Genomic DNA, 16,001 nt, shown 5'->3' on the forward strand with positions numbered 1-16,001 from the left:
GTTTTAGTGGGTTTTTTATTAATAATGAAGCTTCTCAGCTATGGCTTTTCTCCTTCAACCAATTTCCTTGTCTTGACGTCTGGATTAAAAATTAGTTTACAATCTGTTATAAAGCATATTAGAAAGCTCTAGAAGTTATTAAAGTAAGCACAAAGGACAACCAATGAATGTCAGAAAACTCCTGAGAGTGAGCAGCTGGACTAGAAAGAAAAAAAATGTAATTAATAGATGAATGAAAACTGATACAGCACTGTACAGTGAAGGGGAAAAAGCAGCATATGGACTCTGAGCTACCTGCTACTGCGCAGAAAGAACCTGAGCTACTGTTTTCATCAGGAAAAAAAACTAGAACTATAAAACAAACTAATCTTAACAGCTGTCCAACAAAGCTGTCAAGTGTCTGGAATTACCAAGAAACAAAAAATTAATTAGGAATACACTATGTCACTGAGTAAATAATCTCAAACACTAAGCTCAGTGTTTCACTGTTCACTGTGTCCTCCATGACAACAACTCCAGGAAGCGTCAAATGAAACTGATTGAAAAAGATAGTGGAAAATAAAGGAAGATGCATCTAAATAATTTTTTAAGTATTAGAATTCAGATGTAAAGATTTATATTTCTAACAATGAGTAAAGCAGTGCCCAGATAATATGTGCAATACTAATACATCAATAGGTTTTTCCTCCAAAAATTTGATCTGAGTTGAAAACAGAAGCAAGGATGACCAAATGAGAGATGGCCAACTGCCATGCTCTTACTCATATCCGGATATTTACTTAGTCATTGCTGGACAGAGGATGCTGGATAAAACAGACACTGACCCTATCCACAGTCTCCATTTTTATGGTTTTGACCAGATTTGGTCAATGACTGTTCTAGATAAGGAAACAGACAGAATTAACACTGCATAAAAGTTAGCAGATATTCAAGTTTGGACTGATCATTTAAAACTGCCTTTGTTTCAAATATATACATTTCAAAAGGGGGTAGGAGGGAGGAATGAAATTTGCAAAAAGGAGTCTCAAAATCCAAAGCTGTGTCTGCATTTTCCTTTACTGTGACCCTAACCAGAATTATCTTAGATCTACTCTTGGGCTTTCCATGCATCCACAAGCAGTTTATTAGGGATCTACTGTTTACCATGAGAACTGGAACACACCATGAATGAGTTAAAACACAGACACTGTTTAAGCAAGACCATAAGCTTTTTCATGACTACTTATTAATTTTTAATGCTTGTCCTTCTCCAGAGCACACCTGGAGCCAGTGGGGATATAAAGCAACTAAATACCCTAGACTAAATCACTAAATACTAGAATTTTGTTGCAATTAAGAAATTAGTTGGGCAAGTCCATTGTTAAGCACTAGATTCTTGGGGAAAAAAAACAAACACAACAAATTTTTTGGCCACAGTTTGGTAACAAGAAATACATACAGCAGGACAGAAGCCTTCTCAGCACACCAAAGAGATCTGAACCCAATAGCTTTAGCTGCAGTGCAGCTGCTCTGCAGTGACAGGGCTATATGTATTTGCATGTGTGTGTGTGTCTGATGTTTGTGCAAATATAACCAAGTTCTGATGCTGACCCTGTGCAGAGACTGCAGCTGCTCCTCTCTGACAGGCAAAGAGAATTGAAGAGGCCATCGTGAAAATGAAGTAAAGAAGAAAAAGGTATATGAACAGCAGAACTATCAAAGCCTTGGTCCCCCACAGGTTTTCTTCTCACATGTGCTCCCTTCTCCCAGTCCAAGCAATTTCCTCCAATCTCTCCTGAGCCCTCAGTGCTCCTCACCATCAGCAGGGACATGGGCAGCACTGCACCTCACTCAGTAACAACATAGAGCCGTGCTGAGCCACTGGCCAAGCTGAGTGTGCACATGCACCATTTCACTGATCGAAAGTTCCCACCTTTACCTGCAAAATTCTTAAGAACTTAATGGCTTTGATGCCTCCTCTTTTACTTCAGAGAATGGGACAAAAAAATCCAAAGAGAATAGAAGATACTAAAAGAAATAAACAACAGCCCATTTTACAAACCTTACATTATTAAGAATCAAAGCAAAATAGATGTTACGCATATTTTTCACTTCTGCATCCTGAACCTGAAGTCAGAATCTCACACATTTCACTCAGTAAACATAAACATTTTATAAAAAGACACCAAAGTAATGAAATCATGACATAGTAGATTGGTTACAAAGACTCATGGAAACTGGAAAGATGATTGACAGCTCTGCACATGAACATTATTCCTATATAATTAGCAAATATATAGATATATATTTAAACAAGAGATTAAGATTCATTAAAACTACCTTATAAGAGTCATCCTTTCATATTCTCAAAAAACCATTATCTTGAAGGAGCATTCTAAATCTGAGTACTCCATCAAAACCAGCTCACAAAGACTAATCCTTTTTTTTAACTTACCCCATCAATGACTCTTCCACTGAAATGAAACACAATGTTATAAAAACTCCGGTCAGACCCAGCTTCTGGTCTAACAACTTCATATTGGTTAAAGGTGACAAGGCCAAAAGCAGGAGCCACAGACACAGCCAGATTCTCATGTATTGAGATCACTGATGAGATTCATTTGACCTGTCAATTAAGAGTATTTTTGCAGACAAAAGACTGGGGGAAGGGAGCTGGCAGATGGGTAGTTGAAGCTTAAACACAAAGAAAGGGATGGATGTTAAAGTACTGCAGCAAATACTAATGAAAGTTTGCAGGATTAATCTATTGGGGGATGGGGGTAGACCCCCACTGACCACCACACACCCTGCCTTTGGATCATCTTCAAAAAGGAAAACAAAACTGTGCAACACAACCATAACACTAGTCAGTCAAGGAGAATACCCAGATATTTATTACTGTAATGAAGAAACAAGGCAAACCAAGCACGACAAAGAACAGATGCACAGCAAAAACTGCAATTTACTTTCAGTGCATATTTTTCTACTTACAGTATTTTCCATACTACTGCATGTGAGAAGAGATGTACAGCAACTACACAACCGGGTTAGTTGGCAGCTCTTTCCTTCTTTAGGATTATCAGAACAAGTCAGATTGCAGTAATCAGACTGTGGAAGCTCCATGGAGCAATTCCCATCCCCGAGGAAAATGCAGGCAGCTTGACTTCATTCTTGCCTCTCTCCAAACACCATATTCCTACATTTTGCTTCCACCAGATCATCCTTTGCCAGACAAACCAAAGGAGGATGCAGTGGAGATGCCACTGACACCAGAGTAAGGAGATACCACCGTCAGAGAGGCAGACGTGGCCATACTTCCAAACACAAGCAGGACCCACCCAGTACCATCCCTCAGGGGAAAGACAAGAGACTGTCTCAGAGGAAGGAAGGAGAGATGAGAGAAGAGCAGGAGACCCTGAAGAACTTCTGGTTTTGTCTCCCAGAAGCCACGTTCACAGAACGGAATTAATATATCTCAGGAACCACTACAGGAATACATTCCAATTCAACTCATAAAATTAAAACAGCCACCTAAACAGCACACGTGCCCAAATGTGTTCTGGGGCTGCCCAGTCACAGGTCAGGGACGAGCACTGAATCCAATTTCAGGTGGTCAAAAGTTTAAGTGAGGAAAATGTTACATGCCCCCTTTCCGTAACAGTCTTCTCACTGCCACATATCTTGCCACTTTTAATAATCAAAATACACTTCCATTGGAAGAGGAACAACTCTACTAGCTGCATGTGTATGACAAGTGAATAAAAGACATGGATATTTTTCTGGGCTATAGGAGTGAATTGTGTAGTACTTTAGCTTTGCTAAACCCTGGTAACTACCTTTAACAACAGATTAGCAAACAAATGGTCAGCAATCAAACAAGCTCAAATGCTGGGAGATACAGAAGCAGATAAAAGTATGTATTATAAGCTTAGCAAGACATTTTATTCTTCCATTACTTTAGAACAAATATTATAAAACTGTTTTAAAGATGATTTTACTCTCAAACCTCATCTAAGGAAATCACCAAGTCCAACATGTTAAAGGCTGTTTTCTGTATCTACAGGAGAGGACAGACTAAACAGCAGTATTAGACCACTATCTGTCACAGAGCCCATTATCACTAAAACACTTTTACGATACCTGCACAGAACTGTTCAACTTGGGACAGATCATAAGACAGCAACATGTGGGTCAACAGAAAAACAGCATCTCACATTACCTAGAAAAGCTTATGGGCATGCAGAACAGAGATCACGCTGAATTCCCCAAAACTGATGCAAGTCTGCAAAAGATAAAGCTACACAGAGAAGACAGGTGGAACTGGATGGGTACCAGAGCTCATTCTGGGCTTCACTCAGCAGTGATTTCCTGCAACAGAGAATGGTTACATTCCAGCAGAATTCAGCCACCATTCCACTTCAGTGACAAGCTTGTCACTGGTGTCAGGATAGACAAAGATGTGCCCAGAGAGGTCCCACTAGGAGCATCTCCTACCAGCTGCTACACGAACAGTCATACAGCCACCAATTTAAGGTCCACAAAAGTCTGCCCTGACTGTGGCCCAGCACAGAGAGAATGTAGGTGGGGGAAACATTTCAAAATCTTTTCAAAGGCACCCAGCACTTTTTAAAAACAGTGATGTCCACCAGGACAGAGGCAGCCCTCAGACTAGCTGGAGACAGACAAAGCAGGATCTGCCCACAGGCTCTGTATGGCCAGGACCTTGCCAGATACAGGTGCACAGATATCCATACTAATGTCCTTCCACTCTCCTCCCTTTTCCATGCTTATGCCTTTGAAGACAAATGCATCCCTCGAAGCAACTGCAGATTGACAGCTCTGCTCTGTAAACAAGTGTCAAGGAAACAAAGCCTTAATGATGCTCTGTCATCTAAAAATACTATAAACAATGTCTGTGTTACTGATGGATAAAAGGGGGCCTTGTTCCTAATGAAGAGGATGGACTACCAGAGGAAAACCCACTTCCCAGCTCTGTAGGACTCGGTGCATACAAACCCAGGGTATTCATTCAACCTCACTGGGCTCTGCTCGCCCCCAGCCCTACTGAGAGGACAAGCTCCGACACAAGGGGTTCTCAGCACTAGCACACAACTGGCAATTAAGAAATTAGTATTGGGAAAGTTCATTGTAGCCTTCTGTGGAAAGGCACTGGGAAAATTCATAGCATTATTAGAAGAGTGCCCTAAATAGACTGCCAAGACAGCCAATCCAAACATCATTTTCACTCAAAGATATAAAAATAAATAAATTCCTCCCTTTACTTCATCTTGGAAATTTTCCTGTATCTAAGTGATTTCATGTCTGCTCCCCTGCCAAGTGCCACAGTTTGATGTTTCTTGTGTTCGAGTAGTGACTCCCCCACAGGGATTCCCTCATCCAAGTGTGACCCAAAATAAACAGCGAGGTCTGTCTCACTCTGCCCATGTTAACACATGCATTATTCAAAATGGCTCAGAAGTGCAAAAGACTTCACTAAGCAACTGACCTATAGAGGAAGAGAGAGAGATTACAGCATCATGTTCTTCAACCTGCTAAGAAGGTCATGATCTATTTAGCATGGAAGGGAAACTAAGATTTCACAAGGTGTAAGAAAAAAATGTATTTGGAAATTACATCTTATTCCGTCCAGATCTCTTGATAATTATCCTCTGTATTTCCTTGCCCAAACTGGATCAAATTCCTTTATGAATCTTTTTTTTCCCATATATACTTCTGAAAACAGAGACACAGTTATTTTTTTTTAAAAAAGAACAATGTCACACAATGACTGTGCCACCCGTTCTCATCTCTTACATCTATCACTCTGTTATTTCCTTTGCAAACCATTCTGTGAACATTAAAAAATACATCAGCAATGCCTGTGTAATGCCAAGGGAAGTAGGAATACATTTCAAAGTGAAAATGAAAGGGAGATGAAAATACATTTACAGATTTTCTATTTTCAGTGCACTTTGTGAGTGATTTTTATGACCAACACAAACCTACAGCACACATCTTTTTGGTTCTTATACACCACTATTGTCCTGGAAATCAAGAAACTGTCCAATACAAACCAAACAGACTCAAAACGAGAAGAAGCTATTCCACAAAGAGGACTAGAACTAGGAACACTCTAGAACACTCTCCCAGAGGCATCTTTAGGATTTTATTTTGCTCCAGTTCGGGCCACTATTTGTAAAATTGGGGTGGACATATTCTAAGAAATTCACTAGGGCAGAATACAAAATAATAATGCAACATTTGACATTAAAAATGACAACCAAGAGGATATTCCATAAAACATATTTATTTAATCAAATCAGTAAATTCCAGTTGTATTTTTTTTACCAGCTCCAATAACTAAAGCAAAAAAATTGACGTTTAGGGATCACAGAGTTTTCTGTCATTCATTACCACAGTAAATTGGTGCTTCGCTGAGCTTATTAAAAAATGCCTCAGCAACAAAAGCACAGTAGGCTTTAATTTGATGATGAACCTGAAGTGTCAAGACCAAACAGCGCCAGGGAAGGAGCATCACTAACATTCCTGCTCCCAGTATTTGAAAGCTAAGATACTGGTTTTCACCAGCTCTGGGGTTATGAGGCTTGAGCACATCAGCACAGTTTTACAACAGCAAACAAGCTATTCATTTCTCCTCATGCCATCATCTATTAATCTCCTCAGATACTTTAGTATCTGAAGCAAGTTTCTCTAATTTCATGTGTTCATTTATCCTCAGTTCTACTTCATTCTACTCCCCTCCTTCATAAGAGTAAATGGAAAAAATTATTTTCAATAGACAAACACAACTCATCCCAGAAAGAAAAAAAGACACAAATAGACCTGATGCTGAAGAGCAAAAAATTGAGGATCACCAGGATGAAAACAGATAAACACTAGAACTCTGAAATGTGGAGACAAACTACAAACAAAAAAAAAGTTTCAGAAATGTTTGGCTTTTATTATGAAAATCAGATTTCATTTCTCATAGCTGACAAAATTATTCATCAATAGATGCTTTCATATGACACTCGATCTTTTGGAAAGCTTTCAGGGGAAAGGCAAGCTCAATCCCCTTTCCCCAGTTTGTGGCACACAGGAGAATCAAGATACAGACCCAACTCTTACTGCAACCTCTTCAGAGCAGCAACTTCTGGACTACAAAAATCATCACATCAAAACCACCATGTTTTTATCCAGAGGCAAAATTAATTTATTCAACCTGAATTAATTTGTGATTATGTATTTTCAAAGTTTCATTTTGGGGCAGGATGGGAACAGAAAACCTCAACAGTGATTTTTCTAATAATTCTAAATGTTTTTTCAAAAGCTCCAAGTGAAAATAAAAGTCAAAAAGTTTATAACACAAATGAAAGGATAACTTTAAAAGATTTTACCAAGCCGAATTTAAAATGCCAATTGCATTTTTCTCAGTTCTTGTTGCAGACTAAATACTTCCAAAGATACAATGAAGATCTAGCACCTCATTTTCAAGCTCTAATCCTACTGAAAAATAACAAAGACATTCTGTTAAAGCACAAAACAACCAAAGGAACTATTTGTATCATCATACCTCCTTTTATTTACTGACCCTGTATGACCAAAATATGTTTTGGAGAAATTTTGATAAGTTGGTCCCCACTGGAAATGTAACTTAGAAAATAAAATCCATGAATCTTCATACCTGTGGGACTGAAACTTCTTCCCTCAAGCACATGTTTGATTCTCCAGGAAACATGCCAAATGTGTTATCAGCACCTCCAAAAACTCCAGAATTTCCTGTTTCATATATACCAGCACTGTCTTCATGTTGTTTCTTACACACTGCCAGAAGACTTTCCATAGTTTCTGAATGGTTCACACAGCTCAACAGCAAGGAACACACTTTGGTACTGGCAGGTCAGCAGGGAAAGGTTACACTTCACACTTCACCCACCCTGGTGTTCAGGCTCAGAAATGAAGCATCAATCCCCAGCCTGCTGCAGATTTGAGGTGTGCTGGCCAGAAGGGATCAGTCCCCTGCTTCGGGGGCTCTCAAACATTGTCATTTGCCACTCCAGGCATGTGGAGTCAAGGCAGGAGAGCACGTGCACGCTGCACACCTTTCACCATCGCCTCTGCCTGCACACTCCACAAACCCTTTGGGTTCTGCCTCTCACACATCACACGTGCCATTTCACACACCTCGCTACATCCCCTTCACACTCAGGCAGTTTGTTCCTTCTTCCCCTCCAGAAAGGCATTCTCAGCCTCATGCTCTAGCACAAACAGAAACCGAAGCTATGGCTGTGATTATAAAACACAAAGCATGGAAAAGAAAAGGTTTCCATCTCCTTGTCTCAGTGTGAACCACAGGATACTGAGAAATGTTCGACTTCAAGCTCCAGCCTTAGGGGTGTTCTTTGACATGAGGTGCCTGGCAATGGTTAACACTTGAATTCAGAGCTCTGGCTAAGGTTGCATCTAACCTATCATTTACATCTGAAGCTGCAGTGCAGTTCATTAGGAAACAACTGTGTTTTCCCAACCTACCATGCAAGGGTGTGATTCACAGAGCAGTTTCAGTGTACTTGAGCTACATTCCTTTTAAAAGATTACAGAACAGAAGCTCATATTTGGATGCATTGGTAAGGCAATCCAACTACTAATGGAATCAAAGCAATGACTCGATATTTGGATGGCTTCAAGCTGTATGCCTGGCAGAAACCTTCAGTCCAGATCACCAATTAAAAAAGAAATCTAGCTAAAAGTAAATGCCGAGGGGCCTCAGCATCACCTTCTGACTTTCTGATTCTTCAAAAAACCCAAAGAACATCCATAGAATTAAACATCCTTTCTGAGTGAGCAAGGTATCAGACTGGCTCACCCAGTTTTTCAGCAGACATATTCATACCAGCTCAACTCTAATGACACCAGAAATAGCCCAAAACCCCAGTAAAGATCACACCACTTACCAGGCCACTGCAAGTGCTGATGGCTGCTGTCCCACTGCCAGAGCCAGGCTGCCACGCTGTGCCAAGGAAGTGGCAAAGAACTCCTGAGGGAGGTGAAATCTTCGCCCTGGTGTGGTTGCCACGTCTCCTTTCTACTACATAGTTATGGGAAAGAAATCCCGTGTGGATAGTCAAGTTAAAAAACAGATCTTTCTCCTTGTGATTAATTTTGTAATATACCACATTTTCACTTTTTCCGAGATGCCTCTTCTTCCTCAGACTTGAGATGGGAGGGTGTAGATTAAAAGAAAGAAAACGCCCACTTGCATCTACTCTTGCTGGATGGACCACGTGGTATTCTGGCACTGTCTTCACAAATTGCTCTGAGAGAAAGGGGAGGAAAAAAAGAAACAAAACTAGAGTGAGTACTAGCTTGTTCAGATCTCACATAATTTAAAGGAAAAATCAGAAGTGAGAGCAATTCACCACAACACCCTACTGACAGGCAGTGCACAGATTACTATGGAATACATTCCTCGTTTGGGCTTTCTATTCTCCCATTGTAATCCTCAGTTTAGAAGTTAAACATTCTTCTTTTCAAACATTTGTCGCCATTCATATAAAAGACTGACTGTCATGCACACCCCCCTCTCCCAGTCCCACTAGGGCTGGGAACCCTTCATGACCTAGGTCTCCAGGACATGATACTCTGACCAAGGAGTGTGATCTTCACACATCCAAAAAACTGACCAGCTGAAATTGGACAGAGAGCCTTGCAAAGACATAAAGGTGGAGAGAACACAAATTCATTATCTGTAGTAACAGCATCTCAGTAGCACCAGCTTTAGCAGCTGCTGCAGCTGCAGCTTCAGAATTTCAAAGAAGGGTTTGAAGAGAATGAAGTAATTGTGCTCTGTTGTATAAGGTGTTCCAAGCAGGATACGATTGGAAATCTTATCATTTCTCAGAATCTAGCAGGGAAAGAGAGCATTATTGACATTGTTGTCCCCTGTACAACAAGGGATGCATACGCAAGAAGATACAGAAGAAACACCAGCTGTACCCAATTTTATTTTTTTAAATTAATGTGAAACGCAAAAGCCCCATGCAAATAACACAAATTCACGTAAAACACAATCCATAAGAATTCATACCCTAAGGGCCAGATCTGCTGGGATACTTGAATTCTACCCAAGAAATGACAGTCTGAACACATTTAATTAAAAAGAAGTTATGATGACACGCATTAATCCAGTTCCTCTTTACCCAGAGTCGCTCTTCATTCCCAAAGTCCCAGCCACTCACACATAAAGTGACTACACCCCATTCATTAACTAAGCTGCTTAACAAAGCAATTAGCCTGTTCCAGCTGCTTCCAGGCTAGGTCTAGTTAGACAATCCTTTTAGAAGCACTTCTCCCTCCATTGCCTATACCTTCAAAGTCACAGAGGAAAAATCCTGCCTAAGCAGGCAGCTGTCTGGATTCATCCCCTTCTGGAAGGAGCACATCTCAGCTGCCCTCATTAGCTGCAGTTTAAGACGTGGCTGCCTGAGCTTCCTCAGGCCAAGGACCCCGAGACAAATGCGCTGAAACACTTCCAATTGAAAGGAAAGCAAAACAAAACACACAAAGTCCCTGGCCTCCCAGCACATATAGAACTACATCAGAAATCTGGCCTAGTTTCAGCAGCACCTCTACTTCAGAAGCAAACTTATTCTCTTACACAACAGATTTCTTTGTATACAAGCCTGCAGTGACTTGGAGCCTTTGCAGGACAAGCCACCGCAGTGGGGTTTTGGGCCCCAGAGCCAGGTCCTGACAACGTGGACAATAATGCCTACCACAGGTTCTCAGAGACATCTGCCCTTGTCCACTGAGGGGACTGAGACACCGGAAACTCAGTGCACACCTTCACGCCTGCAGTTTGCACAGCCTGTGGACAGCACAAAAGGTGCTGGATGCCTGATAATTCAGCAGCTGAAGCTAACCCAAGCCTCCTCACACTCTACAGGGAAGCAAAAAAGAAAAAAAAAAGGCAGGTAGAAGAGATAAGATCTGCAGAGGCTAAATTGTGAGACTTCCCAGATGTTTCACATCCCATATTGGGATATGGGACTTCCCAGACATGGGACTTCCACATATGGTGAGCAAAGTCAGACTAACAGAGAATGCTGCAAGACCAGGCCCCCATTTCTATGGTTTTCAGCACAACTCATTAAATAATCAAATCCAGTGCCTGAAGGAAAACTCACTCATTTGCTGTCACTGTGCCATTTGCCTCTGCCTGATGTCTTGAACCTAATTTGTTGTGGCTTAACTGCTGAACTCTATGCAACACCAAAGACTTCCGGTTTTGGATCTAAAACTATGCAATGAAGTTTTTTACTTCATCACTACAGCATCATTAGGGTACAGAGGTTAAAGAAAAGTAGGCATCAGCACCAGTAAGATGCAAAATAAGGCAGAAGCATTGGATTATCAAAGCAGAGATATTGAACTTCTTCCATACACACATTAAATACTTGTTTAATTACTGGAGAGGAGAATTATGGTGCAATAATAATGTACTGTAATACAACTGCAGAAATGAATTATTAAAAAGCCTTCAAAAGACCAGAGGGAATAAGATTACAACACAAAAGTCTAACATGATGAGGGTAATGATATTTCTGCAAGTAATCACTATCAGTACAGTTTTGCCTAGACTGGGTAAAATTCAGTCCTAACTACAACAGAAAAATTTACTGAGCTCCACACTAAGCCTAAGACAGCAGAGTTTCTGCCTGGAGAAGAGTGTAAAACAGACAAGAAGTATAATTTTGGTGATCCCTTTCTGCCCTTCTAGGAAAGAACAAAATTCATGCAACACAGACTAATCGAAATTAAGGGCTGCATCCCTCAACACCGAATACCTCTAGTTTCACATAGTAACGGGAATTCCTATTAAAACACCACAAGTTTCCATAAAATTTTGCAGCAGCTAACATAAATGGAGAGAACAAATGCCACTGACAAGCCGTGGCACTGGCATGTCACAGCATCCCCCTTGGACATCCAGCATTCTCTCCACTCCAGGGGAGTCCTTTCCCACCTGTCGTGTGGAGACTGCTCAGGACTTACAGGCCAGGGAAGGTGGCTGTGTAGCTCCAGAGGATGTTTTGTCTTTCCAGAACTACAGCCTGGGCATGCTGGCTTGTGTTGGTGCTGTGAATGAGACCGAAACGTGGCAATGAGCAGCACACACTTGAGTCACAACTTTGCTCTGCAACCAGTGTCTGCTCAGGCCTTTGGGCACACAGGACAGGCAATGTTCAGGCCCTTCACACTCATTTTGAGGAGCCCAAGCACTCTTTAAGTTGTCAGAGAAGTCTTCTCTGCAGACCTTTCAAATTCCACATCAGTGAAAACATCTGATAATATTCAAAACCACTCCTGTGTGTTCTGCTCCTCTGTGGATTCAAATTCACCACACATGGCAGAGAATTGCCTTATTAAGAATGGCTGTACACAAAGTGATTAAACTAGGATAAAAACATACATGATCTGTCACACATGACAGGAAAACCACAATTTACTTTAAATACATAACATGTTCCCTGACAAAATTCCTTTAAAACGTGACACACCATCATTTGCAATTGTTTCATCTCCATCTTTGTAGTTTGTGTACATGTGCCCCTCAGACCCTCTGGCTTGTTTTCAAACCATTCCCTGGGACAGGAAATAGTGTGGGCTCATCTTGTGAGGAAGCATCACACCCAGGAAACACAGCAAGCTCCATCCAAAGCCCTACAGCAGAGAGCAGGCCTTCAGCACTCTGCAAGGTCATCCCAATGTCCCATCCACCACACTTATGGATGTAGAGAGGGGAGAACACTTCTGCTCTACCACATACAAATTTCAGTCCACACCTCACACTGCAAGAAACCTTCCTGTGTAAAAAATTAGCCACATTTTTAACTGCCCCTTTACTCAATGATATTTGCAAATTCTTGGAAAAGACTGTTTTCCATACCTAGAAAGTTAAATTACTTCTACATTAATTTCCATATGCCCAACACTTAAACAGCTGCTACATGCTAACACAACCATCCCTATTCTGTCCCATGTACAGCCACAGGGATGTAATCATAGCATCCACTTTCAATGAATCCAACAGGAACCAACTTCAGGATACTTGAAAATTCACTTTTCAGGCACCTTATTGAAATACTTTTCAGGCACTTTATTTAAACACCTTTCCACAGTCTCTGACAGATACAGAAGATTTTCTCTTTTGTGTTCGAGCTCTTTTGAAAGCACCACAGCTGTTGATTGCAGGAAGCAAAATTTCTTCATATACTTTTGGATCTTCTACTGCCCGCAGAGTCTTCCAACTACTCAAAATTTTTCTCCCTTGGGAGCCACGATTTTCCTTAAGCAGGCAAAAACTAAAATAAAAATTAAATTTCCTTGCACTCCCCACTCCAAAAGAGGACAAATAACCCAACTGTGGGGGCAGCCTCAAAGAAACTCCTCCCGCGGGTGAAGTCTGATTTGTAATTTACCATCCTCACTAAATGGGAGAAACTCACGGCGGGTGCTGAACCCTGATAAGACCAATCTTTCTACAGCGCCTGCTGCTTTGGTACAGAAGCGATCGCTTGCTTAAAATAAATAAACAATCAGGACAGTAAACTTCTTCGGTTTAGTAGCACAGAACCATCCCGGCATTTACAGAGCCGCCTGTGAACGGGGAAGATCTGCAACAGGCAGAGTTTAGCAATACCTTCATCTCTCCGCAGCCAAACTCTGCCCGGGAGCCGCAGAAGGCGCAGCCAGAGCGCCGTGCCCCGGTGCGGAGCCGCTCCCGGCAGCGCTGCCCGGGCAGCTCCGGGGGCCGACACGGCCCGGCTGCCGCCCCTCCCGCCCGAGCAGCGCCCCGGAGCCGCTGCGCTGCTCCGGCTGGCACCGCACCCTCGGCGGCACCCGCTCCCCGGCGCGTCCCGTCCCGTCCCGTCCCGCCCGCCGCCACTGACCTTGCCCGCCGTCGGGGAACGGGGAGCTGCCGGCCGGCGGGGCCCTGCCCAGGCAGGGCGCTTGGGCGTGGAGGACGAGGAGCCAGAGGGAGAGCACGCGTGCGGCCCGGCTCTGCGGCACACATGGCATGGTGCGGGCGGGCAGCTGCGAGCGGGGCGCCTATCGGGGCCGCGGCATGGCCGGGCCGCTCCCGGCGCCGCCGGACACAGGCGCCGCTCCGCACAAGGGCTGCGCGGGCCCTCCCGGTGTCTGGTTTCTGCCGACGGAGGAAGGAGGGCTGTGGGGAGGGAGCAGCTCCCGGGAGCCCCCGCCTCGGAGCCCCCGGGGTTAACGCGGCGGGACGAACCGGGCCGGGCCGGCGGGGAGGGAGGAGAGGCGAGGCCGCCAACAGGGACCGCCGCCCCTCTCCGCCCTCACCGCGGCCGGAGTGGGACGTTTCGCCCGGCAGCCCTCGGGGAGGGCCGCCCGCACAACGCAGCATCCCCTCGCTGGGTCACGCCGGTGTCTCCGCCGAGGGGCCGGGGCAGGGCGCCTCGCAGCCCCGCACAGGCCCTGGCAGAGGTTCCCTCGCCACAGGAGTAGGTGTTGGAGGCAGGCGGGAGTTTGTCCCGTTGTCCACCGCTCCCTGATGCGGCGGGAAGGGATAGGGGGTTTCCCCGGCTGAAGCATCCCATAGCCCGTGGCCCCTCAGGGCCCAGCAGCCAGAGCCCGGTTTTCAGGCTGCCTGACAGAATCACAGAGTGTGCCAGGTTGGAAAAGACCTCTGCGATCATTGAGTCCAGCCTGTGCCTGAATGTCAAAATGTCAACCAGAGCATGGTAGCAAGACCCACATCCAGTGCCTTCTTAAACACCTCCACGGATGCCGACTTCACCGCCTCCCTGGGCGGTTCATGCCAAAGTCTAATCATCCTTCCTTGTGAAAAAATTCTTCCTAATGTCCGGCCTAAACCTCCCCTGATGCAGGTTAAGACTCCTCAGGGTGCCGAGACCATTCTGTGTTTAGCAGGGTGCTGGGACATAGGGGTTACTTCTGAATGTCCTCCCTATGAACAGAAAGTTCCTAAATAATCTTGGCATCTACATTTTCAAGTGCATGCCATGTACTCTCTGGCAAGTCTCCTCATCAAGCATCTGCTATGGTCACTGCCAGGCCAAGGATCGACAGGTGGGTGCACACTTCAGTGCTGTCCCATGCTTGAGACCTGGGCTGGAGTCCTCATCTGCTTTGGCAGCCTCCTGCTTAAAGCTGGCTCCACCATGGACTTCTTGTATACTTTCATTGCAATCTGTGCTTAATTATCCTTGTTTCTCTGCTCAGTTTTCCCAAGATGAATGGCTGCCACAGTTCAACTGCCTTAGCTGTAAGAACTGTTAACTCCAGAGCACAGAAATGCAAAAAAAGAGTTAAAGCTCCAAGGTTTTCTAAATCAGCAAAAAAATGTGGCTTCCCTCAGGACTCAGACAGGTAACTCTGGAAACGGACATATTTATAAGACTGATAATTGATTTAGCTCATCGTGTGCTCTCTTCTAGATAGTGGAAGGACACCGACCCTGCAAAAGGAATATTTGATATTCAACATGGATTATTTGATATCCAACAGTACTTGCCAAGAGAAGATTTGTTAATTGTGAGGTATTTTTTTCAATATTTTTGTCCATATATTCTGCACACAAATGATATTATCTCATCTGTTACAGTGACAAGTTTTCTGGTGTTCTTGCCATTAAGAGTCTTAGTCTAGTCACACAGTGGGCATGAGGCTATTTTGTGAGACTGGGTATTATAGTCTGCTTAGGTCTTTAGCAGTACTTCCCTGAAATTAATTTAAAGCTAAGTGTGACCTGAAATTGATATTATATATATAATATCTAACATCTAAAAACACTTGACAGTTGTTGCATAGAAATAGCCACCCAGTTTGACATTAATATTTTAAAATAATTCAGTTGGCAAATAAGGAAGTATCTCCGCCAAATAAAATAAAAAAGGAAAAATACTGCAAAATGAGGAGAACAGGATAGGAGCAGTGGAAAGAAGATATGACAGTTCAAGGGATGGGCGTAT

The 16,001-nt window shown here is 43.3% G+C and overlaps 1 protein-coding gene across 1 annotated transcript in view; it reads right to left on the reverse strand.

Annotated features, from left to right (window-relative positions):
- Positions 1 to 14,366, reverse strand: part of ADAMTS12 (ADAM metallopeptidase with thrombospondin type 1 motif 12) — a 143,392-nt gene extending 129,026 nt beyond the window's left edge. Inside the window, exons 1-2 of the mRNA XM_074532749.1 lie at positions 13,932 to 14,366; positions 8,934 to 9,295 (exon numbers count right to left, since the gene is read on the reverse strand). Of these exons, the coding sequence (XP_074388850.1) occupies positions 8,934 to 9,295; positions 13,932 to 14,061 (492 nt within the window). The 5' untranslated portion in view covers positions 14,062 to 14,366. The remainder of the gene's footprint in view (positions 1 to 8,933; positions 9,296 to 13,931) is intronic.
- Positions 14,367 to 16,001: the final 1,635 nt, after the last annotated feature.

The sequence above is a fragment of the Zonotrichia albicollis genome, chromosome Z (assembly GCF_047830755.1).
Source record: "Zonotrichia albicollis isolate bZonAlb1 chromosome Z, bZonAlb1.hap1, whole genome shotgun sequence".
NCBI lineage: Eukaryota > Metazoa > Chordata > Aves > Passeriformes > Passerellidae > Zonotrichia > Zonotrichia albicollis.